The sequence below is a fragment of the Cryptomeria japonica genome, chromosome 1, assembly GCF_030272615.1.
Source record: "Cryptomeria japonica chromosome 1, Sugi_1.0, whole genome shotgun sequence".
NCBI lineage: Eukaryota > Viridiplantae > Streptophyta > Pinopsida > Cupressales > Cupressaceae > Cryptomeria > Cryptomeria japonica.
This window is the reverse complement of record NC_081405.1, coordinates 505,653,008-505,680,685: the sequence shown is the minus strand read 5'-3', so window position 1 is coordinate 505,680,685 and position 27,678 is coordinate 505,653,008. Positions and strand designations below refer to the sequence as shown.

Here is a 27,678-nt window from a genome sequence, read left to right as displayed (position 1 = left end):
AAATGTAAAAATACCCTTTTATAGATCTATGTGTGAACTTTTCCAAAATATATATCTTTTAATATTTTAATTAGTTTTTATATTTTATATTTTATATTTTATTTTTATTGAAAGTAGGTCATCAACACTAAAATATAAGGTTGATTATTTTGTAAAGGAAAAATGCTAAAATTTATCTAATAATTTTGAAAAAAATAAATGCACTAGAGAAAATAGTCTATGTCAAGATGATATAATTTTTTTAAAAATTTGGATAAATAATTAAGAAAAAAGGTGATGCATGTATACACCTAAAAATGGTCTAAAGATAATTAACTAAATAAGAAATTATTTAATTAATCCTCCTTCCCAATTTAATTGAATTCATTAGCAATTTGATTAAATTCCCCATTCACTTGCTTATTAATAAATCTAAGGATTTATTTAATAAGTTCATTTCAATAGCCCCCTTTGATTAATTAATCTAAATTGATTAATTCTACCCCCATTTAATTCATTTCTTCTAATCCCCTAATTAATTAAAACAAATCAATTTATGAGTTGTTGAAAGTTAATTAGCTTCTTTCCTATTATTTGAATTTTTAAATTCAAATTCCCCACATGCCTCCTAAATTCTAACTACCTAACCTAACTACCCCCTAACCTAACCCATTCCACCTAATCCTATCCTATTTTGCACATCCTAACCTCCTATGGGTTGGATATTCTCCCCTTGAGACACATGACACCTTTGCCACATGTCTCTTCCCTTGGACACTTTCTCTCTCATGAGAAAGGTTCCTTGACACTTTTCACCACAAAGATGACAAGTGTCCCTCCCTCCAACCTCTTCTCCAACCTCCTCCAATTTGACCCTTGATATCTTCAAACTCAATCTTGATCATCAATTCCTGCCACCTCACCCCTGGCCTTGGAAATCCTATAAATATCCCCTTCTTTGGAGCACAATGGATCTCATCTCAAACATTGTTATTATAGGTATATCCCTTCTTTGATCCCATCTCAAGCATTGTTATTATAGGCATATCCCTTCTTGGAGCCCATCTCAAGCATTGCTATTATAGGCATATCATTTCTAGCATTCTAGTTTTAGCATTGTTATCATTTATTGCATCTTAGATCTAGCTTAATTTGATCATCTTCTAGTATAATTGCTTAATCATGTAGCATAATCAATCTCTCATCTAGCTTAATTGCATCATCATTTAGCATAATCATGCATATCATTAGCATAATTAGCTTCTTGGATCAATCTAGCTTAATCATGCATTCATCTAGCTTGCACATCATATCATTTTAAATCCTCTGTCTTGGTGTAGTCAAGTCACTGGGATTGCTCATCTAGATCTGAGAGCAAATCCACACTTGCATCTCTTAGGAGGTGATAGGTTGCTTTGCCATGGTTTATCTTTCATTTAATTTCAATTTTCTAACCATGCTTGTAATGATCTATTGAGTGTTTGTGTTGTAGTTGTAGGTACCCTACTTCACACTCATGACAACGCCAAATGGAAAGAGTTATATTTCAGTACACACAACTTTTCAAATTTATTGAAACATATATATACGTAAAAAATAGTTTAAAAAATATTTTTGCACTAAGTTTCAATTATCAATATACACAAAATAATTAAAGAAAAAAGGGTTAAATTTACTCTATAAAGTGTGACGCCTTGTGTAACTTCAATTTCAGCATTTTATCAAGTAAATTATAGTGTTTAATTTATAAAAAAGCATATTCAAATAATTTTTTAAATTTTTTTGAAAATTACAAACATAAAATACACAAAAAAAAAAACATTTTATTAGTTTACATCATTTCAAAATTCAAAACATATATTTCACTTTCTATCAAGATTCAATTTAAAAAGTTGAATCGCGCGCACACACACACACACACACACACACACACACACACACATATATATATATTCTGCACAAAAAGGTCATTTTTGTTTGTCTTCTTTTAACTACTTCTCTTTTCTCTTTATGTTCTTTGTTTTTCTATTTTTCGTCTAACTCTCTATCCATCAGTGGTATCAGAGTTGTTAAGGTTATTGGGTAAAATGATAAAGAATGTTTTTCAAGGAATTAGAATGGTTTTACAACTAAAGCAGCTCCAAGCACAAGCTTGAAAAATCCTCAGTTCAATAGAAAAAATATGATTACTAGGCAATCACAATGAGGGAATTGTTTTGTGTAGAATATTTGTGGGAGTTTGTTGAGAATGGCTACCAAGAACTAGTAGATGCAAAAACATATAATGCATTAACTTAAGAGAAAGACATATTGAAGGAAAGTACAAAGAAAGATTCAAAAGCCCTCTTCTTCATCTTTCAAAGAGTGAATGAAATTATTTTTCCAAGGATTCAAGAAGCAACAAAGTCAAAATAAGCATGGGATATTCTTCAAACAACCTGCTAAGGAATGGAAAAGATGAAAATAGCTAAGTTGTAAATGTTTAGAAGGGATTTTGAGACCATCTACATGAAAGAACCAGATACAATACACTCATTTTCACTCAAATCATTGGATTGGTAAACCAAATTAGATCTCATGGTGAAAACCTTGAAGAAATAAGAGTGGTTGAAAATATTTTGAGAAATTTTCCTATAAGATTTGAATCTATTGTGGTGGCCATAGAAGAGACAATGAATCTCTCACAGTTTTGAATGGATGATCTTCATGCATCACTCATTTATGATGAGCATAGACTGAGCGGGTCAACAAATTCAAATTTGGAACATGCATTTGAGACATAAGTTTCAATTGGCCATGGTAGAGGTAGGAGAAGAACAAATTTTAGAGGTAGAGGAAGAAATTCATATAGAGGTGGAAGAGGCAACCCATCAAAATCAAGTGGAAGAGGTAGCAACCCATCAAGCTCAAGTGGAAGAGGAAACTATCAAACATCAACTCCAAATCAGCCCCAAAGCCAAAGGTATGACAAATCCTTAGTCCAATGTCATTATTGCAAGAAATTTGGGCATTATTTAAGTTAATGTAGAAAGAAGCAATATGATTCCAGGCAAGAAAGTGCAAATTTAACCAAGGAAAATCAAACTCAAGACCACATGTTCATAGCTAGTAATATTGCACAAGAAAGTGAGAAAGACATATGGTTTTTAGACTCAGGCTTTAGCAATCATATGAGTGGAAACTTAGAAATGTTTTCAAGTTTGGATGAGAGTGTGAAATTAGATGTAACATTAGGGAATGACAACAAAGTTTTAGTTATGGATAAAGGAGTGTCAAAATTCTAACCAAAAGGGGGAGAAATTTTTTTATTTTAGATGTGTATTTTGTTCCTGGGATGAAACATAAATTTAATGAGTATAGGGCAGCTCATTCAAAAGGGGTATAGAGTCTATTTCAAAAACAAATAAATGCACAATTTTAGACAAGTTTCCAAACACTCAGCTCATAGAAAAAGTTCAAATGAGCAGCAATAGAATGTTTTCCCTAAGACTAAACTAGATTTAAAGGTACATTTTTCTCAAGGATAGCCTTCAAAGAATTCACAAGGAGGAGAAAAGAAAGCTACAACAATCACACAAACAATCTTTCAAGCTGAAATTAACGATAAAAAATGGTTATGACATCTAAGATTTGGGAATCTCAACTTTGGAAGTTTAAATTTATTTTATAAGAAAATAATGGTGAAGGGGTTGCCACCAATAGACAAACCAGATAGAATGTGTGAAGGATGCATTTTGGGTAAACAACACAAAGAATCATTTCTAGTAGGGAAGTCAATAAGGGAAAACAAACCATTGGAGATTGTTCATTCGGATTTTTGTGGACCAATGCAAACACACTCAATTGGTGGAAGCTACTACTTCTTGACATTCATTGATGATTACACAAGAAAGATATGGGTCTACTTTCTAAAACACAAGCATGAAGTGTTTGATTATTTTCGTCAATTCAAGGCTCTTGGTAAAAAACAAAGTGGGCACTACATCAAAGCATTAAGAACATATAGAGGTGGTGAATACATCTCAAATGACTTAATAAGATTTTGTAAATACCATGGAATCCACAAACAATTCACTACAAGGTATACCCCTCAACAAAATGGCGTAGCTAAAAGGAAAAATAGGACATAATGGAAATGGCAAGAAGCATGTTGAAGGCAAAATATTTGTTAAATGAGTATTGGGATGAAGTTGTAGCATGTGCAACATATATAATTAATAGATGTCCTACCAAAAGTGTCATCAATATGATTCTGGAAGAAGTATGGAGTGGAAGAAAACATAATGTTTCTCATATCAGAATATTTGGATATGTGGCATATGCACATGTGCCAGATGAATTGGGAAGAAAGTTGGACAACAAAGGAGAAAAATGTATATTTGTGGGATATAGTGATGCATCAAAGGCATACAAGTTATACAATCCCATCAACAAAAGGGTTATAATCAGTAGAGATGTGCAATTTGTAGAAGATGAAGTATGGGATGGAACTTTGAATAAAACAATCAATATTGTAGCCAACTTACCACAAGAAGAAAATGAAGATTTTATAGCAGCTAGTACTCCTTCAAATGTGACTCCTCCTATAGATATTCAAGGTCAACAAAGTGGAAAACAAATGACACCATAAAGTGTAAGGACAACCTTACAAACAAAAGAAAATACACCATCAAATATGCAACAAACTCCATCATAAATTAACACTCTTGGTGTTGGAACATCATGCTCACATTCAATAAATTCAAGTGACATGTCCAATCCCATGTTGGCAAGCCTAAGAAGATAAAAAATTAGAAGTTCAAGGAAGATTTATGAGCAAAATGAAGGTGAAATTAATGCAAGTCAGACTTCTCTTTTTTCTTTATACTCACATCTAAGTGATCAAATTCATTTTTAAGAAGATATTAAAGAAGAAAAATGGGTCCAAGCAATGTATGAAGAAATAGATGCTATTGAAAAGAATGAAACATGGGAGTTAGTTAAGCTTCCACAAGGAAAAGAAGTGATAGGAGTGAAGTGAGTTTACAAAACAAAATTGAATTCAAATGGTGATGTGCAAAGACACAAGGAAAGGCTTGTAGAAAAAGGTTATTCACAACAACTCAGGATAGACTACAATGAGACATTTGCACTGGTAGCCCGTCTAGGCACTTTGAGAACAATACTAGCCATAGAAGCTCAAAACAAGTGGATAATATATCAAATGAATGTGAAATTAGCTGTTTTGAATGAAATTTTAGAAGAAGAGGTTTATGTAGAGAAGCCACTTGGGTATGAGATTTTGGGTCATGAAAATAAGGTTTACAAGCTCAAGAAGGCACTCTATGGACTCAAACAAGACCCAAGAGCATGGTGTAGTATAATTGACTCTTATCATTTGCAAAATGGATTCAATAGGTGCAACAGTGAGCCTACATTGTATACCAACATGAATGAGCAAGGTGAGATCATAATTGTTTGTTTATATGTTGATGACATGTTCAAATCAGCTATGGTCAAAGAAGTAATTTGAGATGACTAATTTGGGTTTAATGAAGTACTTTCTTGGCATTGAAGTAAGTCAAAATGATAAAGGTATTTTCATTTCACAATCTAAGTATGAAAATGATATTTTGAAGAGGTTTAATATGATGAATTGCAAATCAGTCCCAACACCAATAGTGATAGGTTTGAACTTAAGTAAGGATGACAAAGTAGCTGATGTAAATCCAACTTTGTATAAAAAAATTGTTGGAAGTCACATGTACTTAATGGTCACAAGGCCTGATATAATGTTTGGGTTTAGTCTCATTTCAAGGTTCATGGAATCTCCAAAAGTTTCACATTGGCAAGTTGCAAAAAGAATTTTGAAATATGTTAGTGGAACAAAGAACTATGGAATACTCTACTCAAGAACAAATGAATTAAAGCTAATAGGATACACTGACAGTGATTGTGTAGGGAGCATAGATGATAGGAAGAGCACTTCTGATTATGTCTTTTAGTTTGGATCAGATGTAGTATCTTGGGCTTCAAATAAAAAACCAATAGGTACTCTTTCATTAGCTGAAGAAAAGTATGTAGCACTTATAGGGGTAGCGTGTCGAGAAGTTTGGATGAGAACAATGTTGAAGGAATTGAGACATGAACAAGAAGAGGCAACAAAGATATATTATGAAAACAACTCAATCATAGAAGTATCTAAGAATCCAGTCTTTCATAAAAGGAGCAAGCATATAGACATAAGGTATCACCAAATTTGATCAACACTGGAGAAATCATTTTGGAGTATTGCGGGTTAGAGGATCAATTAGTTGATATCTTCACCAAAGCATTGGGAAAAGAAAGTTGTCTTCATCAAGAATCAACTTGAAAATCATAGGTGTTCATAGTTGTGATTAAGGGGGAGTATTGGAGTTAATCACCAAGTACTCCCACCTACTATGTCTCCTATAGACTATTTTTTTCCCTTCGCCACTGTCTTTTCAACTCCTCATGTCTTCTATAATACACTTATAGGATAGATTTTAATATTAAAAAAATGTGATTGTAATCTATGATATACATGCACTAGATGCACAAGTTAGAAGTAAATGCATTGTGTGTGGGAGAAAAAGTGACACTAAGCAAGCATGCCCTAATCTCACTTTCAACCACACACTTGTGGAATACGAAAGAGCCTAGAGGTATCACACAATTGGCTACTTCTTCTTGTGGAAGAGAGAGCCACTGGCTACCTATTAGGATTTCTATTCCTTTGTTGCAATTGAAAGATGAAATGATGCAAGTTCAATCCCTAACCACAAAGTGCAAGTATGAACTAATAACAAGATTGCAGAATTGAACTTAAACAATGGAAAGTTGTAAACACAAGGATAAGACAAGAATGCAAATGCGTACCCGGAGTTAAAATCTGACTGAAAATGTTCGGGATGGGGGCGCGGGCGCCACTGTCCTGATTCTACCCCTGAAACTGCTCCGAAAACTGTTGTTTTTGCACTCTGGAAAAGCTGTCAAAAATGCTGAAAATGCTATCTGTCAGGAGGACCAGGGTGCCTAGCGCCCCTGTCCCAGGGACCAGGGCACCCAGCGCCCCTGTCCTGGCAGGACCAGGGCACCCCACGCCCCTGTCCTGGGTTTCTGCTCTGCAATTTGGTGGGAAGGTCTGTCTCCGTCTACTTCTCCTGGATCTGCAACCTGCGGCGTCGTCCGAGTCCCGAAACATGCACTTATATCTGAAAAGGTGTTTGGGCGGCTATATAGGGTTTTGCCTTATTCAAACCCCCACTTCGGTGATTTCCACCTCCACGAATAGCCAAGTTGTATTGTAAAATGTATTGTGTGTGCAGACCTAGTGTGTGTGCAAGATCCTAAAATGCAAGAAAGCAAACTAGAGAAACCTAGAAAGTGAACCCTAATTGCTTGTAAATGATAATGTAAATGCTCTAAATCAAGATGCAAAGTGATCTAAAGCATGAATAAAGGATATATTGAAGCTTATGTAAAGACATGAAAACAACATGAAATCATACCCAACCCTCAAGGGAGGAGTACAAGCCAATCTTCAGTCGGTAATCTGCTATTGTTCTTCAATGTCTTCCAAGCCCTAAATGGATTAATGAAATTGATAAATGCTTGATGAATGGATGTTGAATGTTGTTGAAGTCTTCCAAGATCTGCTCTTTCACTGCATAGAAGGTCCTTGAAAGCCAAAATTCCGATCCTTTCAAATGAAGAAAGAGAGCTCTTATATATGAAACCCTAGGTCTTAATTTTGACTTTTGGCCGACCTAGAGATTGAATATCCCACCAATTTCTTGGGGTTAAGCTTTATTTTATGATTGGATCGTGCTCCTAAAATTTCGGGAAAAATGTCCGAGACCATGTGCACTCCGAGCGCCATGGTCCCGACAACTTTTCACCAAATTTTCAGGGTCGTCGGATATGATGATTTTAAAGAGAATCCTGAAGTTACAGGTGATTTCGAGATGTTTTGACCCCCAAAACCAAGCCCTCAAGTTCAAAATAGGACCTAATTAGGGTTTTTGATTAAATGATCTATAGGAGGAATAAAATGAAAAGGGCACACTTTAATGAAAGGGCCCAACTTTATGATGTGGGAGATGATAAAATAGAACCTTAGACCTAATTAATTTAATTAATTAAGTGCTAAAGGGGAAATGCAATGCAAAATACAAAATGCGCCAAGGCGGGTGCTAAACTAGGTGTGAAATTGTACCACCCTAGCAAGTGCGTACAATTTACGATGCTACATTTAGCCCCCACTTTAGTGGTCATATGAACACTATGTGCATATGCAAGCTAAAGTACAGAAAAGTAAACATTATTTGAAAAAAGGATATATCCATAAGTCTGTCGAACGAAGCCCCCAGCGGTATCTGCAGTACACAGTTAGGAACCGCACCCTACAAAACACATGTTAGATCACAAAATCACCTAATGCTTACTAAGGAAGGTGATGAAAATTAGAGGGTAGCTATATGCCCCCCCCTGTTTCGGCTTGCTAATTTTAGTGAGTTGAAACAGGGTATCATGTTTACCACTTCGAATTGTTAAAGAATATTGATGACAAATGCTCACAAGAAGATTTGATATGAGATCAAAACTAATGGAGAATCATTTGGTAAGAAAGAGGACCAAATCTCAATTCCAACACAACAAAGAGTGTGAGGATTTGAGAGTTCTCTAACACAAGATGAAGGATGTAAATGGAAACAAAATGCAAAGAGAAGAAAAGAAAGGAAAAAAGCATGAATACACACATTGGTGATCCATGAGAAGAATAGTGAGAGAGAAAACATGGACTTCTCGCCCCTAGATTTTGTCTAGGTGATCCATGGGAAAAGGACATGGAAAACTAGCCCCTAGAGTCTGTATAGGTGATCCATGTAAGGGAGGAGAGTGAGAAAGTCTAGCCTTATGCCGCTAGTTCCACTCAACCTCCTGCATGTGTGTGTAAGTGAGGTTAGAAGCACCTCATAGGAGTCTATGCCCGAGTATGCTACAACCTGTATATGTATAGTACAAAAGCGTGACATCTCGCTCTAAAAGTCTGTGCTCTAGTTCCGAGAATGACCCATTGCTCAAAAAGTGTAATGTTTATGTCATAAGAAAATTAGAACAAGGATACCTACCTTCATCACAAAAGAAGATACCCCAAAAATGCAACAATGTCATAGATCCAAGCAAGAGAGTTTTGCACTCTTTAAGCAAGGATAAGATAGTTGAGAAGGGATATCCTGTAGTATGTGTAAAGGAGATCCTTAGAGGAGAAGAGATCTTTGTACAAAAGACACCTATCCCTGAGAGAAATTGTCTTAGACAAATATAACATCTTCTAGAATAAGACAAAGAAGAGAATAAGAATGCAATACTTCCTTCTTTTGCGAGGTGAAAGTGATTCTTAATGAAGGATGACGCTCCTTTTAACCCAATTGGGAGAGTGAATTCATTATGGATGTATTTTACCAAGTGCAAAAGAGGTTGTAGTCAAGGACTTACACCTCTTGTAAGAGAGAATCCTTGAACAAACAACAACAAATACATACAAGGAATAACATCAAGTAATAAAGTTCACACCATCCACGAAATAGGAAAAAAGTGGATCCTTAGATAAAAATAAGGAAAGATCATTGCCTCCCAAGGATAAGGACAATGAGAAGGACTTACACAATCTTCTAGGGAGAGATTTGGACATAAGCAAAAGAAGAGATGTATGAAATCACTCTTGTCCCCATAGGAACAAGAGATAACATAGAAAACTAGGCTATTATGTTGCTTCACAAATATGATTGCACTTGAAATTGTACCATCATGAATGACAATGAGCCCCCAGTAAATGAGCTACCAATGTCACATAATGATGAGCAACATAATAGCCATTAATGTTATTTAAAGACATGATAGACTAAATGAGGTATTTGAATATGACATGTTAAATGTTCAACTATAAGTGAGATCAAAAACATGTATAAAATGATAAAAATTGAAGAAGAAAAGTCACATGAAATCTTAGAAGAGGGATGAGTGTAATTTATTAGAGCCTTATCCCTAGAGGAAAGGACTTTATGATGAATAGGAGATAAATAATCATAAGTGGATTTAGAAATTTGAGGGGATTCATAAAGAGATTTGTTCATTGCCAAGATTTCCTTATGAGGGGAATGAGAGTTGATAGAAGTAGAAGATGATTTAGTTGAAGTGAGATCATCATCACTACTAAATATAGCATTCACATTGAGAGATGGTCTTTTAGATGCTTTGGTACGTTTGCAGGGATTATAGCCGAGTCCAAAGGCATAATTGTGAAAATTAGTCTCTAGAGGAACTTTTATCCCTTGTTCATGAGCACCACAACCATTTCCATGATACCCATGCTTAGCAAAAATGCGAAAACCACGACCATAACGATCAGCCATTTCAGGAAGAGAAGGTGGTTTTTCATAAGACAAAGAATCAAACTCTTCATAATTAGAGGTGTGAGGAGAAGAAGTTTGAGAGGCGGCCACAAAATTATTACTCATAGGTTCAAGTAAGACTGATTGATCTCTAGTTTCTTCCTTCTTTTTACCTTTAAGATCTCTAGGAGGAACCCTATACTCACCTACGAAGGTGGGATTGAAATCAAGAGACCCCCAATCATCTTCTGCGAGAACCTTCTCAGGATCAAAAGCCTTTTCATGTGTAGATTCAAGTCGAGAAGGATCTTCTTTAGGAGCTTTAGACTCATCCAAAGAATTTTGATTATCAAAGGATGAGGATTCATCCATAGGTATCTTATTCAAAGAGTCATCACTAGAAGAAGAAGGCTTAGATGTTTCCAAATAAGCTTGGAGATTAGTGTCACCTATCAAGGTATATGTCTTATTGTTATAAATGAATTTAACTTGTCTATGCAATGTAGAGGGGACAACTTGCATACTGTGAATCCAAGGCCTCCCTAATAACAAGTTGTATGTTAGATTTCCTGACATAACATGGATAGGAGTAGGCAAAGTAACAGGTCCCACTGTGACGGGTAAGGTGATAATACCTAATGAAGACTTAGCCACATTATCAAAGCCTCGAATGGGACGAGAGTCAGGCTCAATAAGGGATGTATCCACATTCATCTTATGCAATAGATTAATGCTACACACATTAAGGCCAAAGCCATTATCTACCAGTGTTCGTCTTATAGCAGTGTCATTTATGATAACCACAATCATCAAGGGATCATATTGTTGTTGAATTTCACTAGTAGGCAACTCATCTTGGGTAAACACAATTTGAGCTTTAGGATTCATCACAGAGTTAACTAAAGATGCTATATTACTAGATGTATTCGGTGGAGGGACATTCAAATCTTTCAAGGCATCTTGTAACATTCCATGATGAGCAGAAGAAGTTTGGATCAAATCCCAAAGGGATATCTTAGCAGGGGTAGTTTTAAGTTGTTCTATGAGATCATAGTCCTTACTAAGAATTTTTGAAATACGAGGAGCTTGAGGAAGAATAGGTTGGGAAGGAGGAAGCGAAGTGGGGATAACTGGAGGAGGATTAGGTTGCGTATTGTTTCTTGTGTTATAGGTATGGGCAACCACATGATAACTCTCTCTAGTCAGTTGCTTAGCATACTCATAAGGGCTCTTAGTAGAATAACCTCCTTGCACAGTAATAATAGGTTTCTTAGGCGTGCAAAAAGAATCATTAGCATAACCACCTTGAACCACTAAGATAGGCTTATTTAAAGGTTGAGAATTTTGAGAAGGACAAGCACCTTGGACAGCGAAGAGAGGTTTGATAGGTGTCTCATTCACATGTATCAAATTGATTGAGGATGGTTTAGAGGAATGAACAAAAGTGTTGGAAGAATTATTGATAGTCTTCTCTTGCACTAAAATCTTATCACGGATCAAATCAATTTTAGGAGAGAGACAAGGGATAGGCATTGATGTTCTAGTAGGAAGAGTAATACTAGGAAAGGTCATATCATCCTTTATCATCACAAGATCTACATGGGGAATAAACTCTCTAGGAGAAGGATCAACACTACTCTCTAAAGTCTCACTTTTGAGAGGGAGATCTTTGAAAGAAATGTTAACCATCTTTCTTTGAACTAGGGTTTCCTTATGAGTAGAACCAAGTTGAGGGGAGGGAGATGCTTTATTTTTAGAGGGAGAATAATTGAGATTCAAGGAAGGGGAGAAACTGTCAAGGGAGTTTCCAATCTTGATTTCATCCCCTTTGGCTAGGGGTAGAGAATAATCTATACCTTCTTCTAATGGTTCATCCCAAATAGTGAGGTTGTTGAAAGGAATGTTTGAAGTATTGTCAATTTCGGGAGAGGAGATAACATTGTTTATTAATTCCTCATCCTTAGGAGGGAGAGCATCAATAGATGTGTTAAACTCATCCTCTTTCCTCAAAATATGATCTTTAGGGGAGAGAGAATTAAGGAAATTGCTTATTATTTCATCTTCTTTCTCTAAGGGATGCTTATGGGTAAGACCAACTTTAGGAGAAGAGTAAGCATTTATCATTAATTCATCATCTCTAGTGAGAATTTTGTTGGAAAAGGAAAGGCCATCACTAGGAAATGTAGGGATAATGTCATCTTCTTGCACAAAAGGATCCTCATGAAGGGAGCATTTTTTAGGAGACACAAAGGCATCAAGGGCATCATTCAACAAAGCATGATCATATCTATTAAAAGGTTTATCTTTTGATTCAAAAGGAGATATCTCTTCATAGAGGGGATCATTGAAAACAACCATGTTACTAGATTTAGTGGAAGAGCTGATAGGAATGTACCCTTGAGAGGAATCATTCGACTTATCTTTCTCATCACAACGAAATGGCATAGTAACAATGTTTATGAGTTTTTGGTAAAATGAAGGCTTGGTATATTTAGGTTTCAAAAATTCATCTAAAGCTTCATCTAACTCATAATCATCACAAATATGAACATCTTGCAAATAAAAATCTGACATTTTGAAATTGCATAAAATTTAAACACACAATGCAAAGAAACACACTTTTTTTTTTTCTTCTTTTTTTTTTTTTATGAAAATGAAATGAAAACACACTAAATCTAGATCTAGATCTAACAAATGCAATGCAAGAGGAAGCAATGATAGATTCACGTCGGGTTCACCAAAATGTGTGGGAGAAAAAGTGACACTAAGCAAGCATGCCCTAATCTCACTTTCAACCACACACTTGTGGAATACGAAAGAGCCTAGAGGTATCACACAATTGGCTACTTCTTCTTGTGGAAGAGAGAGCCACTGGCTACCTATTAGGATTTCTATTCCTTTGTTGCAATTGAAAGATGAAATGATGCAAGTTCAATCCCTAACCCCAAAGTGCAAGTATGAACTAATAACAAGATTGCAGAATTGAACTTAAACAATGGAAAGTTGTAAACACAAGGATAAGACAAGAATGCAATTGCATACCCGGAGTTAAAATCTGACTGAAAATGTTCGGGACGGGGGCGCGGGCGCCACTGTCTTGATTCTGCCCCTGAAACTGCTCCGAAAACTGCTGTTTTTGCACTCTGGAAAAGCTGTCAAAAAATGCTGAAAATGCTGTCTGTCAGGAGGACCAGGGCGCCCAATGCCCCTGTCCCAAGGACCAGGGCACCCAGCGCCCCTGTCCTGGCAGGACCAAGGCGCCCCACGCCCCTGTCCTGGGTTTCTGCTCTGCAATTTGATGGGAAGGTCTGTCTCCGTCTGCTTCTCCCGGATCTGCAACCTGCGGCATCGTCCGAGTCCCGAAACCTGCACTTATATCTGAAAAGGTGTTTGGGCGGCTATATAGGGTTTTGCCTTAGTCAAACCCCCGCTTCGGTGATTTGCACCTCCACGAATAGCCAAGTTGTATTGTAAAATGTATTGTGTGTGCAGACCTAGTGTGTGTGCAAGATCCTAAAATGCAAGAAAGCAAACTAGAGCAATCTAGAAAGTTAACCCTAATTGCTTGTAAATGATAATGTAAATGCTCTAAATCAAGATGCAAAGTGATCTAAAGCATGAATAAAGGATATATTGAAGCTTATGTAAAGACATGAAAACAACATGAAATCATACCCAACCCTCAAGGGAGGAGTACAAGCCAATCTTCAGTCGGTAATCTCCTATTGTTCTTCAATGTCTTCCAAGCCCTGAATGGATGAATGAAATTGATAAATGCTTGATGAATGGATGTTGAATGTTGTTGAAGTCTTCCAAGATCTGCTCTTTCGCTGCATAGAAAGTCCTTGAAAGCCAAAATTCCGATCCTTTCAAATGAAGAAAGAGAGCTCTTATATATGAAACCCTAGGTCTTAATTTCGACTTTTGGCTGACCTAGAGATTGAATATCCCACCAATTTCTTGGGGTTAAGCTTTATTTTATGATTGGATCACGCTCCTAAAATTTTAGGAAAAATGTCCGGGACCATGTGCACTCCGGGCGCCATGGTCCTCTCCGGGCGCCATGGTCCCGACAACTTTTCACCAAATTTTCAGGGCCGTCGGATATGATGATTTTAAAGAGAATCCCAAAGTTATAGGTGATTTTGAGATGTTTTGACCCCCAAAACCAAGCCCCCAAGTTCAAAATAGGACCTAATTAGGGTTTTTGATTAAATGATGTATAGGAGGAATAAAATGAAAAGGGCACACTTTAATGAAAGGGCCCAACTTTATGATGTGGGAGATGATAAAATAGAACCTTAGACCTAATTAATTTAATTAATTAAGTGCTAAAGGGGAAATGCAATGCAAAATACAAAATGCGCCAAGGCGGGTGCTAAACTAGGTGTGAAATTGTACCACCCTAGCAAGTGCGTACAATTTACGACGCTACACATTGAATACTTTAGGATTTTTTTCTTGTTTCTCTTGTGCATACATATGGAAAATGGCAACACTTGATAGACATATTATGGTAGTTTTTTTGGTAAGTAGTATGTAGAAAGAAAACAGGGACTGTAGCAGCACCCAAAAAATGAAACAAAAACAGGGGAAGCTCATTGTCTATTTTTATGGAATTCAAGTGTAGCAGCTCTTATATATATATATATATATATATATATATATATATATATATATATATATATATATATATATATATATATATATATAGTTTTTCTGCACAAAAGGGTCATTTTTCTTTGTTTAGTTTTAGCTGCTTCTCTTTGCTCTTTATATTCTTTGTTTTTCTATTTATCCTCTACCTCTTTGTCCATCAGATAGCGACAATGATAAGTGCAATAGAGGCATCTAGCTTATGAATTCTTATGAACGTATCTTCCATGGCCATGATAGATCGATCCCTCTTTGCCAGTTGCTTACTTACACAACTTCCATGGCTACAATGTCGAGGCTCCCTCTTTATCAACTACTCTCTTTACTCTAATTTTTTCATTGGTATGCTCAATAGATGAACATGGAGATGATAGATCAGTTCTAACATTTTTCTTTTCTAAGATTTGACTATATTTGTCACCATTGTAGTTTGGATTTTTAGAGTCTTTTGTTTTTCCATTTATCGAAAGATGATTGTAACACAGAGAACTGCAAAAGCCATATGTATTTTGATTTGCCTATTTGAAAACTACACATGCATTCCTATTTGAGCCAAGGCATTTCACTTTGATTTGGCATTTAAGTAGGTAGAACAGATGCATTTTTCATTTGTTTTATTTATTTTCATTTCACTTTTAGTCGGTAAAATTGATTCATTTTTTAATTATTTTATTTCTATAGTTTTATGCAATATTTTGAAGCGCCATAAGCTCTAGTTGCCAATAGTGGAAATAAATTCACATATTTTGAGTTGACATGATTCACATTTAGCAAGCTTTCAAGTAAATATATATTCTTGAATTTGGGATATTATTCTTCATTTTGCATTTTTTCATTGCATTTTTTTTGCGAGTTACAAATGCATATTAGTTACAAAGGGTGAAGACATATTGAAGTTGAGAATGGTCGATGATTATAACGAATGGAAGTTTTAGATCAATTTAGATTTTCCTATTTAAGAGAAGTAAAATCATTTTGATATCATGATTAAGCAATTTGGGAGTCCATCCTACTATTCATGGAATCACATGCACAAATCACAATATTTGTCTCTACAAACCTAAGTGGAGGGATTTCATCTAAAAGTAAGAATGCCTACAATAAAATGTTATTTCTTCTCTAATGTTTTTGTTTGTCAATAATTTTGATGCATTAAGATTACTAGAAAGATTGGTTGTGTGATACTTGCAAGAGATTTATATATAGTTTTGGGTGATGTCAGTTCTTATTAGGAATGAATGAGGTGGGACAAGCCCAGGTTGGAATATGGGTATTTTTATTAAAACCATTGTTTTTCAAGTGATTTTCTTTTAGATTGTCTATTTGTAAATTTAATCAAATTTATCTCTTTCTTTTAGATTGCATATTTGTAGTTGTTTGATCATCCCAGTCATATTGCAATGAGTAAAGATTCTATGATGATCATCTCTCTCAAGCTTCATTTGCGTCACCGACAAGGTTCAAATTCAAAGCTCGGAACCGTCATCCCTCACAATTTTGCTGCTCTATTTCTTTTGACCAAATACATGATCCTGTTTGACAGATCAAAGAGAATAGGGTGAGTTCACCATTTAAGTTCTACTGCAATATCTCATCATGTAAATATTGATCCACCTTGTTGTGTAGATTGTTTGAAGAAGTAATGATTATTACTAGGCATGTTTAAAGATGGTTCATATTTCCAAGTTACAATTCCTTTTAACCAATTCATTTACATTCAAGTATAAAGTTTTTTTTAATTTATTATGAATAATCATTTATATGAATGTATTGTATTTATATTATCATGAACAATAATTCATCTTTTTTATTGCACAATATCATTAAATCTCTCATTGAAGTTCATTCAATTTAATATATTAAGTAATAACATCTAAAGAATAAATATTGTTGAGGAATGAGAAAAAAATGAGTTTGATTCGAAATTGAGAGAGCAGATTTTTCTTTTTTATTTTGATATACTTTTTACCGTATTTTCATACTAAGCATACTATATAATTATATTCCAAGTTGTTGTGGAATACCCTTAATGATACCTCAAATTTGTGCTCTATAATTCTTACAATCGAGTGGAAGCATGACCTAAAATGGGCACAACCTTAACAAATTTGTGCTACAATGAACATCCTCTTACATTAGCTAGCATGACTTGCATAATGGAGATATTTTTTCCTTGCACAGTGCTACTATAAAAATGATTTATTTAGATAATTTTAATGAAATATTTTGAATGAAAGTATAGATGATCATTTTATGGTAGTTTTAAATTTTTAAATAATTTACAAATCTTTTGTTTTGTTTCAATATTATAATTGTTACTTTCAAACTATTGTTTCATTTCAATAGCAAATATCTTAATTGCTAATTAGTGATTTATATGTAAGAAGTAAAATAGATTCATTCATGAGAGTTTTTTGATTCTTTGCTTATGTAAAAAAAATACTTGCAGGCATCACATGTTGAAGATAAAATTTTCAACCTACTAATATTCTATTCACAAGCTCTTTTCTAAAAAAGTTAAAAAAATTCAAACTATCTATATTAAAATAATTCTCATTTGTTGATCCCACTATTCAATGATTAATTTTATTTTCCCAAAAATTACATATGCTACTAATTGTCTAAGTGCTCTAAGATAATACTTAAAAATTAACTTAACTTACAAACCTCCTATTTTTAAATTTGTTAAAAACATACAATTTCAAATTAATTATTTAATAAATATTATCATAAACGTTATTTATTCATTTAATTGAAAAAAACCAAACATATCTCGTCAATTAGGCCTTATTATTTTATTATAATCTTACCTATGTGATTTTTTAGTTGCATTGATCAGGCATGCTAGTTTTTATTATAATGTATTAATTTAAAAGAAAATTTATTGGATATCTACATTTTGGGTCTCATGATAAATCAAGCAATACTTTATTTTGGATTGAGTTGTTCAATCCTACATAAGAGGTATTCTCTTATGCTAAATTATCTTGCCTAAACATATTTCCAATTAAACAAAATATATTTAATGTATATTATTTAAACAATAATTGTTTTCTCTATATTGATTTGATATAATAGTTATTAGTTATTAGGGTTATGATTGAATCTTAACATGAACCCTACCTTTAGTGAATTGAAATCTAATTGAATTATGATACTAAGCCAAATCCTTATTCAACCCTAACTCTATTCCTAATACTAACTCTAATTGAACTAGAACCCTAACCTCAAGAATATTCCTAGAATCGAACCCTAATTATAACCTAGCCTAACCTAATCTTAATTATAGCCCTAATATAATTGTAAATGAACCTTAACAAAAATGTAACCCTCAAATTAACCCTAATAATAGCTAAGCCCTATCTTGAAGTTTAATCATGCACCTAGCATATCCTTAACCCTTAACCCAACCTAACCTTGATCATATGTCTAATTTAAACTTAATTGAACTCTAACCCTAATTAAATCTTTACATTGGCATAAACCATTCTAACCCTATTTGAATATTAACACTAAATCTAACGTTAATTTAACCCTAAATAAATTACAATACTAACTTGGATTCTAATTAAGCCTTAACCCTAATACTAATTCTAATTAAACCCCAACCCTAACTCTAAGCATTATCCTCAAATTGTAAGCTTGATCATAGCCTAATATTTACCCTAAACTAAACTTAACCCTAATATAATTAGGTATGTGTAGGATCATGAGGAGCCAAAAAGTGGTGATATTCTAACTAAGCCTTGATTCATAGGTTGATTGAAAAATATCTATAACTTTCAAACAATATCACATTTTTTGAATCTGAAACATGCATCACATTCTATGCTTCATATACTATAGGTTTAAAAAATAAAAAAATTGAATTTCATAAATTTTTGACCAAGTTATGGTGGTCAGACATACAAGTTTTTAAATTTTTTAAAAGTTGTAGTAAAAAGATCTTAATTAATTATTTAAATTTAAAAAAAAAATACAAAAAAATATGTTTCACATTTGGACATGAATCTTCTACTTATATTTAAAATATTATAAAAAAAATATTATGATTTGATTGTGGTTAGGGTGGTCAGACAGACACACACTTCTTATCTTTTTCCTAAAATTTTAGTACTACTACATTGAAATTTAAAATTTTTATCAAATAAATTTATTTATTTTTAAAAAATAACTAGTATCTTAGAAACTAAATTCAATTTGCCACAGATTTAATTCTTACATATTTTTGAAATAATTTTGGTACCTTATTCAAATTTTTACGTCAAGTTGCCTAACTCTTCTTTTCTAATTTCCATTGCCAATTAAGGGCCTGTTTGGTCCACCATGATCCTATGCATACCCAATCCTAATTTAAACTTAACCATAAACTAAAACTAACCCTAAAATTACTCCTAATTGAATCTTATCCCTAACTCTAACAGTAATTGAACTCTAATCCTAATTAAACGCTAAACCTAATTGAGCTAAATCCAAACCATAATTATAGTCTAATCTTATGCCCAACTATAATTAAACCGTTACTATAGTCAAACTCTAGCCATAATTGAACCCTAACTCTAATACCTATAACCCTAACCCTAACTCAAAGATTTCCCCCTAATTGAACACCAACTCTGCCCTAACCATAACCATAAGACTAATTATGCTTGAATCATAATGCTAATTGAATTATAACTCAAACCCTAGATTTGAACCCTAATTGTAAATTAACCATAACCCTAATCGAAGATATTTTCAATAACACTTATTAAACCCTAACCCTAACCCTCACTAAATCTTACCCCTAACCTTAACCTTAATGTACCATAAACCTAACCCTAACCCTAAGCCACCTCTAAACCTAATCAAACTCTAATCCTAATTAAACCATAACTATAAAACAATTTTAACCCTAACCCTAAATCGAATCTTACCATAAAATAAACCATAATAGTAACCTTAAACCTAATCTTACCATAACCTAAACCTAATCTTACCATAATAGTAACCTTAAGCCTAAACCTAATCTTACCATAATTGAAACCTATAACCTAATCCTAAACTTAACTCTAACCCTAGAATTAAACTCCAACTACAACTAAACCCTATTTTAACAATTAATCCAATCCTAGCCCTAAATTCAATCCTAACAATAATTGAACTCTAATCTAGATAGTGAAACCCAACCCTAAACTTAATTGTAACCCTAATTGAATTCTAATCCTAATTGAACTCTTATCCTAATCTAACGCTAACCCCAATGTATCTTAAACCCTAATCCTAATTATAACGCTAATTGAACTCTAATTTTAACCCTAACTATAATAAAATCCTTACCATAATGAAACCCTAACTCTAATTAACTATAACCTTAACTCTAATTCAAATATTTTACTTTAATTGAACCCCAGCCCTAACCTAATATTAACCCTAACCCTAATTATGTTTGAAACATAATGCATATTAAACTATAACTTGAATATTATTTCAACCCAGACAATAATCCCAAGATTTGTCTATTAATAGTAAACTTAATTGCAACATGACATTAACCCTAAACCTAACCTAACCTAAAATTGAACCCTAACCCTAATCTAAATATAGTTTAATTCTTATGTTGATCCAACCCTATAATTAACCCTAACCATAATTGAAAGATATCTTGAACTTAATACTTAACCCTTAACCCTAAACCCAACCTAACCTTAAACATATCCCCACTCTAAACCTAATTGAATGCCAAACCTAATTAATATTTATGCTAATGTAACCCATAACCCTAATTAAACCTTAACCCTAACTTTAAAACCCAACTTTGTTAATAGAATCCTAACTCTAACACATGATGCTTTATCCTTAAACCCTAACCCTCTTTGAATCCTAATAGTAACTCTAAATGTAATTGAATTCTTATGATAGCCTAACCTATAATTAGCCCTAACAATAATTAAACCCTATATTGAACCTAAACCCTAACCTTTACTATAATCCAAGCTATAATCCTCATTGAACCTTACTCGTAAGCCTAACTTTAATTCTAATTGAAACTCAATCCTTACCTCAAGCATTATCCTAGAATAATAACACTAGTTATAGCCTAACCTTAACCCTAAACCTAACCTTACTATAATTTAAACCTAACCATAACGTAACTCCAAACTTAATGCTAACCCTTGAATTAAACTGTAGCTTCAACTTGAACCCTTGTCTTACCATGATTAAACCCTAACCATAATCAAACCCTAACTGTACCAATCCCTAAACATAATAAAAGCCTAGCAATTACCATAAGCAAGCCCTAACCCAAGTCATAATCAAACCCTAATCATAAACAAACCCCAATCTAACTATAATCAAACCATATCAATAAATTAAACAAATAAGGTCGAGATATAGTTACAGTTATAATGCTATTTATTTATTTTTATTTTTAATAAAAGTGGATAAACCACTAAATTATATTAATAATATTTGTTTTTTACAGGGTGTCTGGTTCAAAGAGCACTGAAGGGAAAGAACTAGTAAGCAAACCCTCCAGTATTGCTCAGATAACACAAGCCTATCTACCCATTACAAGAAGCCCATGGGCCCAATCCACCCAAAAACCTTTCCCAATTACATAACAAGCCTCATTAGATATAAAGGAAGCTGCCAGAAGAGGCATACAAGAGAAAACTGTGAAAGTGAAACACCAGGCAAAAGTGCACCCATTCAAAAAAAACCAAGATAAGCTTCGAAGCTGGGCCACCCATGTCTATGAAACACAACTCTCCAAACCACTGATTAGTATGATACCAATAACCAGAAGAGAAATTATTATAAGAGATCCTGCCAAGACAAACATCGTGAGCAAACATAATATAATCCAAAGAAGGAGAAGGGAAGTATGCTGAAGACCCCGAGGAACTAGAATAAGACCAAGCCACATGATAGCCCACAGAAGCAGCCAAGAAAAGAGCAGAAGGATGAGAAACCATCTCGTATACCAAACAATCTGCATGTTCCAAGGTCTCAATGACAACCACCATCCTCCAAATCTAACCAAAACTTTCCGAATAAAACATAGCATCTTACCAGATGAAAAGCGACACCACAGAAGGAATAGACATGAGAAAACCATAAAATAATAATTTAATATAAAATAAAATAATATATTTATAATATATATTAATATTATAGTAATACCATAAAATTTAAATATATATTTATTTAATGTTTACCAAGTTGTTCTCCGACTGCTACTAACTTATATATTTAATTTTATAATATATATAAAATACACCGAGAGATATCCTTCTGAGATGCCTATTAAACTTGAGAGTGAAAATATTAAAAATAAATACCTCCAGAAAGCTATCTCTCTACGTATTTTATATATTCTAACATGATTAGGTAGTAAATTTATTAGTATTCGTGTCTAACAAACTAATAATGCTTAAGCATAAACAAGTAAAATGGAATGGGTAAGCGAGTTAAAACCCAAGATATTTTCCCAAGCTTATGTCATGATGTCGCTAGAGAACTTTATATATACATATACACGGGCCTTTTGTGTGTATATATCTCAGTAATCTAATTTACAGTTTATGAAAGTGGGAAATATGAATGCTGCAGCAGCAAATAGCCCTTGCACGAGCTTGTTCGAGAGCGAGGAAGAAGAACAAGCCGGCCAAGCGGAGGCATGGAAATATACGTTTGCGTTTGTGGACTCTTTGGCGGTAAAATCCGTCGTTCTGCTCGGAATCCCAGACATCATTGCGCGCCACGGCCCCAAAGCAACGCTTTCCCTCTCGCAAATTGCAGCGGAGCTTCCCACCCAAAAGCCCGACGTCAATTGCCTCTTCAGAATCCTGCGATTCCTCGTTGCCAAGAATTTTTTCAGGGCCGAAACGAGCGAAAGGGAAAATGAAGTTAGATACGGCCTAACGCCCGCTTCTAAATGGATGCTAAAAGACGGCGCGTCGCTCTCCATGAGTGCCATGTTACTTATGCAGGACGACGTGAGGAGCGTGGCGCCGTTGCACCATTTGAACGAGTGCATCCTGGAGGGCGGCGTGGCTTTCGAGAAGGCACACGGCCTTCAAAGTTGGGACTACGCGGTGGCGCACCCTCAGTACAGCGACCTGTTCAACCAAGCCATGGCTTGCAACGCCAACATCGTTATGAAAGCCATCTTGTCTAAATACGAGGGGTTTCAGGGCTTGAATTCCTTGGTGGACGTCGGAGGCGGCATCGGAGCGACCGTTGGAGAGATCGTGAAGGCCCATCCAACTATCAACGGCATCAACTACGATCTCCCCCACGTCATAGCTACGGCTCCCCATTTCACGGGTATAAATAATTAATTGTAAATATCTTACAGATGGCCTTAAATGGACTCTGTTTTTCATTCAACAGTTTTTTACTTTGTTTTGTCCATTATGCAGGGGTAAAGCATGTTGGAGGAGACATGTTCAAAGAGGTGCCATCTGCAGACGCTGTATTCATGAAGGTCGGCGGATCGAATTTAATGCTTCTTTTTGTATGTGATTGTGGGAGGGTTTTTGCAGAGGAGGGTTTTTCAACGGGTTTTTTGTTTTTTCCTTGAAATGTTGCAGTGGGTATTGCATGACTGGGGGGACGAGGACTGCGTGAAGATTCTGAAGCAATGCAGAAAGGCGATTCCAGAAACAGGGAAGGTGATCATTGTAGATCCGGTTCTGAACGCTGCAGAGAAGACAGCGATGGATCCTAGTTTGGGTCTTGTGTTTGATCTGATAATGCTTGCGTTCAGCTCTGGTGGGAAAGAAAGAAGTGAGGAGGAGTGGAAGAATCTGTTGAAGGAAGGAGGATTTCCTCGTTTCAATGTTATTGCCATACCAGCATTGCAGTCTGTAATTGAAGCTTTTCCTTATTAGCCGCTCTGTGTAGCTATCTACAGAGAAATAGGTTGCCTCTCTCATTAATGCATCTTTCCAGCTTTCTTTCTCTGTGTTCCATCTTCATTTTATAACTAGTATTAATTGAAGAGATTGCAAGAGCTTCTTGATCAACTGATCAAGGATCAGACTAACTGATGGAAAATGAATTACAACTGCCTCATTATATAGAGGTTTTAGATACATCTAGATTTTGGAAAACTTGTATTATTGAAAATAAAGTAAAAAACTAAAACTAAAAACTAAAACAGAAATAAAACTGAAAAAACTAAAAGCATAAAACTATGCAAGTGGGTGGAATTACTAAACAATATTCCAACAATCTCCCCCTTAATTTCAACCACTAATGGATTTAACACAAAAAACAATTTTATCTTCATCCGACTTCAACGGGCTCAACTCCTACCATGATCCATCATGCAATGATTTCTGTTTAGACTGCAAATTCTTGAATTTTAACTCCTTCAAGCCTTTTCTAAGATTTGGGTTTGACTTTCTCACACATGGTTGCTTATGGGTGGCTAAAAATAATTTATCTAGTTTTCACAAAACTTGTGATCTTCTCTTCTCTTGTAGAAGGCTTCTCTCCTTTTTTTGACAAAATACTATGGCCTCTTCAAAGACCATGATTGTGCTTCCTCACAAATTGAGGGCTTCACCATGCATAGGTGGTTTTAAACTTATAGTTTATGTCAGATTATAATCTCCTCTTTTGAGGGTTGACTTCACCTCATTGAGGAGGTGGCTTCTACATTGAAAGTAAGCTTGACATTGTTGGCTTCAAAAATACTTCACCCTTTGAGCACGGGTGGCTTGCTAATGGAAAAATATTTGTGATCTTCACCGATCTTCTTTGGAGGGCTCTTGTGGATTGTTTATTTTGTCTTCAGCTATGACTGGATTTAGTAATTTCTTCAGTGCTCCAACTGGTTCTTCAAAATCTTCAACTTCCCACGATCTTTCTTAAATTAGAATACATTCTCAAACCTGCTCTAATACCAAATGAAAGAAATATGAAATTGGAACACAAATAAACTGTTCTATTAATTGAAGAGATTGCAAGAGCTTCTTGATCAACTGATCAAGGATCAGACTAATTGATGGAGAATGAATTACAACTACCTTATTATATAGAGGTTTTAGATACATCTAGATTTTGAAAAACTTGTATTATTGAGAATAAAGGAAAAAACTAAAACTAAAAACTAAAACATAAATAAAGCTGAAAAAACTAAAAGCATAAAACTATGCAAGTGGGAGGAATTACTAAACAATATTCCAACAGAACAGACTGCCTTAGCTTAAGGAAGATGTCATCGTTAAAACCAATCAGCCACATGAAATGTTGGAGAATGTGTGTGATCCATTTCTCTTGAAATATGACTTTTTTCGTCTACAATAAAATAAATACTGACTACTAGAAAACATTTTATCTGTTGATGTTATATAGGACAACTGGAGAACATAGTGATAATGAATGTATGTGGCTAATCTCCACACAAAATGGTACATAGTGATTTTTGTTCTTTTTTTTTTTTTTTTTATGTTTTTACAGCAATGGGGATGCTGATCATGAAGATTTAACTGTTGCAGATTTCACGAAAATCTATTGTGTTTTGCAGATTTTAGAAATCGTACAAAGTGTCATTTTCTGTGAGATTAGCCGCATCTTGAATGAATAGGGCTTTGTCTGCAGCTTTTAAGTTACTTTTTGCTCCTTCATCGTATATGCATTTTATATGATTTATGGACTTTATTATGCACTTGCAGTAGTAAAGTTAAAAAGTCCATGTGAAGCTCTATATTGTTATTTTCGTATAGTATCTTGTGAGTTCTAACACAATTTCCAAGTGTGAAATGATTCGATTTAGAAAGAGTAATATGTTGTTCTTTATTTTAAGAATTCTTTCTACAAAATTGTCTATAAATATTTCAATCAAATTTTTGTAAGAATGATTTCTTATTCAGAAATAGAAATATATTTATTCTTTTAATTTAATAATTCTTAAAATGTGCTTTAAGTATTGATGTATTATAAACAAATTTATTTTTAAATATTTTAATCTAGATTGTTATCAAAGAGACATAAAAATATTTATTAATTATAAAAAGATATAAAAAATTTGATGAAAAATATTTTTCATTGCATTTTATTATCCTCATCATCTGCATCAACATAATGTTTCTCCTCTTTGGGCACAACATTTATACTAGAAACAACGTCATCAGCATTGTCATCATCAGTGATAGTTCACCCTTCTTCTTCCTTTTTACACCAGATGAAAAACTCTTTACAACCTTTCCTTGCATTGTCATCACATATATTGAATCTATCATCTTCACATCCCCACAAAAATAAATGCTCAGAGGCACGAGTCTCCCACCTGCACTTTATAATCTCTACTTTCAACAAACCCACATCCAGCAAGTAAATTTCATTTGTGCACATTCTCCAATCACTCCATTACTCTTCAATGGCCTCTCTTCGAGACATTCTGTCACACAGTTAACTTGCCTTGTTTTTGTTAGCACATTTTGTGTGCATGTCTACAACCCATTTCAAACTATATTGCCTTGTTTTTGTTACCACATTTTGTGTGCATGTCTACAAACCATTTCAAACTATAATTATCCATTTTCTTGCTCTGTTGGATCCATGCTATAATCTTATTGTAAAGCTTTGCCTTTACAAGCCATAAGGCATTTTATCAAACAATTCACGTACGTTGTGTATGTTGCATATATGCCTTTGAGCGAAATATTGAACTAAGAAATGCTATGGAACTTGGCAATACACCTGCCCATCACATTAGCTTCAAAGTCTTGAATCATTTTCTGCAAAGTTTTCCTTCATTGTGTTCCATAAGATGACATCTCTTTGGGGCATTCTGTTATGTCTTATCTCTATTTTCTCATTCATGAAACTACATTTCTTTGAAACATTTCATCAGACAGTTCGAATGCCATGTTACTTCTTCCACATTTTGCACATTTGCACATGGGCATTATGTCGAGCAGTTCGTGTGCATTGCCTTTGATTCCACATTTTGCTCATATGTCGACATGACATTTGCACCCACATCATCTGATAAAAACCATTTGTGCTACGATCGATATCCATACACTGTTACAAAGCTTCCAAATTTTAGTCGTGTGTGCTAGGAGCATGGAGGCAAAGGAGGTTGAATTTGGTTTTACAATCTACCGTATACGTTTGCTTTTGATACAATTCCATTTCAAATATATCCTGGAATCATTATTTCTTTGAGTTCACATGTTAAGTCTATGTCTGCGAATCCATATTTTGCATGCATATCTATGAGGGCATTTGCAACTATAATATTTGAAAAGAATTTCAAAATACCATTCGTCTTCACTTGCAGAGCCAACTTCTGCAATTTTGCGTGGATCCCCGAGTACAGAGAAAAGATAGTGGCCCAGAGTGGAGTGAAGGTGCTATATGCACAATGTCAAGTTTGTGAAATCATTATTAAAATTGGATTAGAGTGGTGTGGAGTGGATTGGATTGTTTAATTATTAAAATTGTTTAATCACCTGGCATCAAAATATCAAGTTTGTCAAATTTGATTGTGAAATTTGCTATATGTACAATGTCAAGTTTGTCAAGTTACAAGATGATTAAACAATTTTAATAATTAACCTTTAACTTCAATCTTGCCTCGTTAATGCAGGTCTTAACTGGCACACCCATAATGCATTCTAGGTTGCTTTGCCTCAGCGGGATA

The 27,678-nt window shown here is 34.4% G+C and overlaps 1 protein-coding gene across 1 annotated transcript; it reads left to right on the top strand.

The window, feature by feature from the left end:
• The first annotated feature begins 22,585 nt into the window (after positions 1 to 22,585).
• Positions 22,586 to 23,981, top strand: LOC131052275 ((R,S)-reticuline 7-O-methyltransferase). Its single transcript, XM_057986903.2, has 3 exons — positions 22,586 to 23,345; positions 23,441 to 23,505; positions 23,612 to 23,981. Exons 1-3 carry the CDS (start codon positions 22,601 to 22,603, stop codon positions 23,909 to 23,911), a joined length of 1,110 nt encoding a protein of 369 aa, XP_057842886.2. The 5' UTR covers positions 22,586 to 22,600; the 3' UTR covers positions 23,912 to 23,981.
• The last annotated feature ends 3,697 nt before the right edge of the window (positions 23,982 to 27,678 follow it).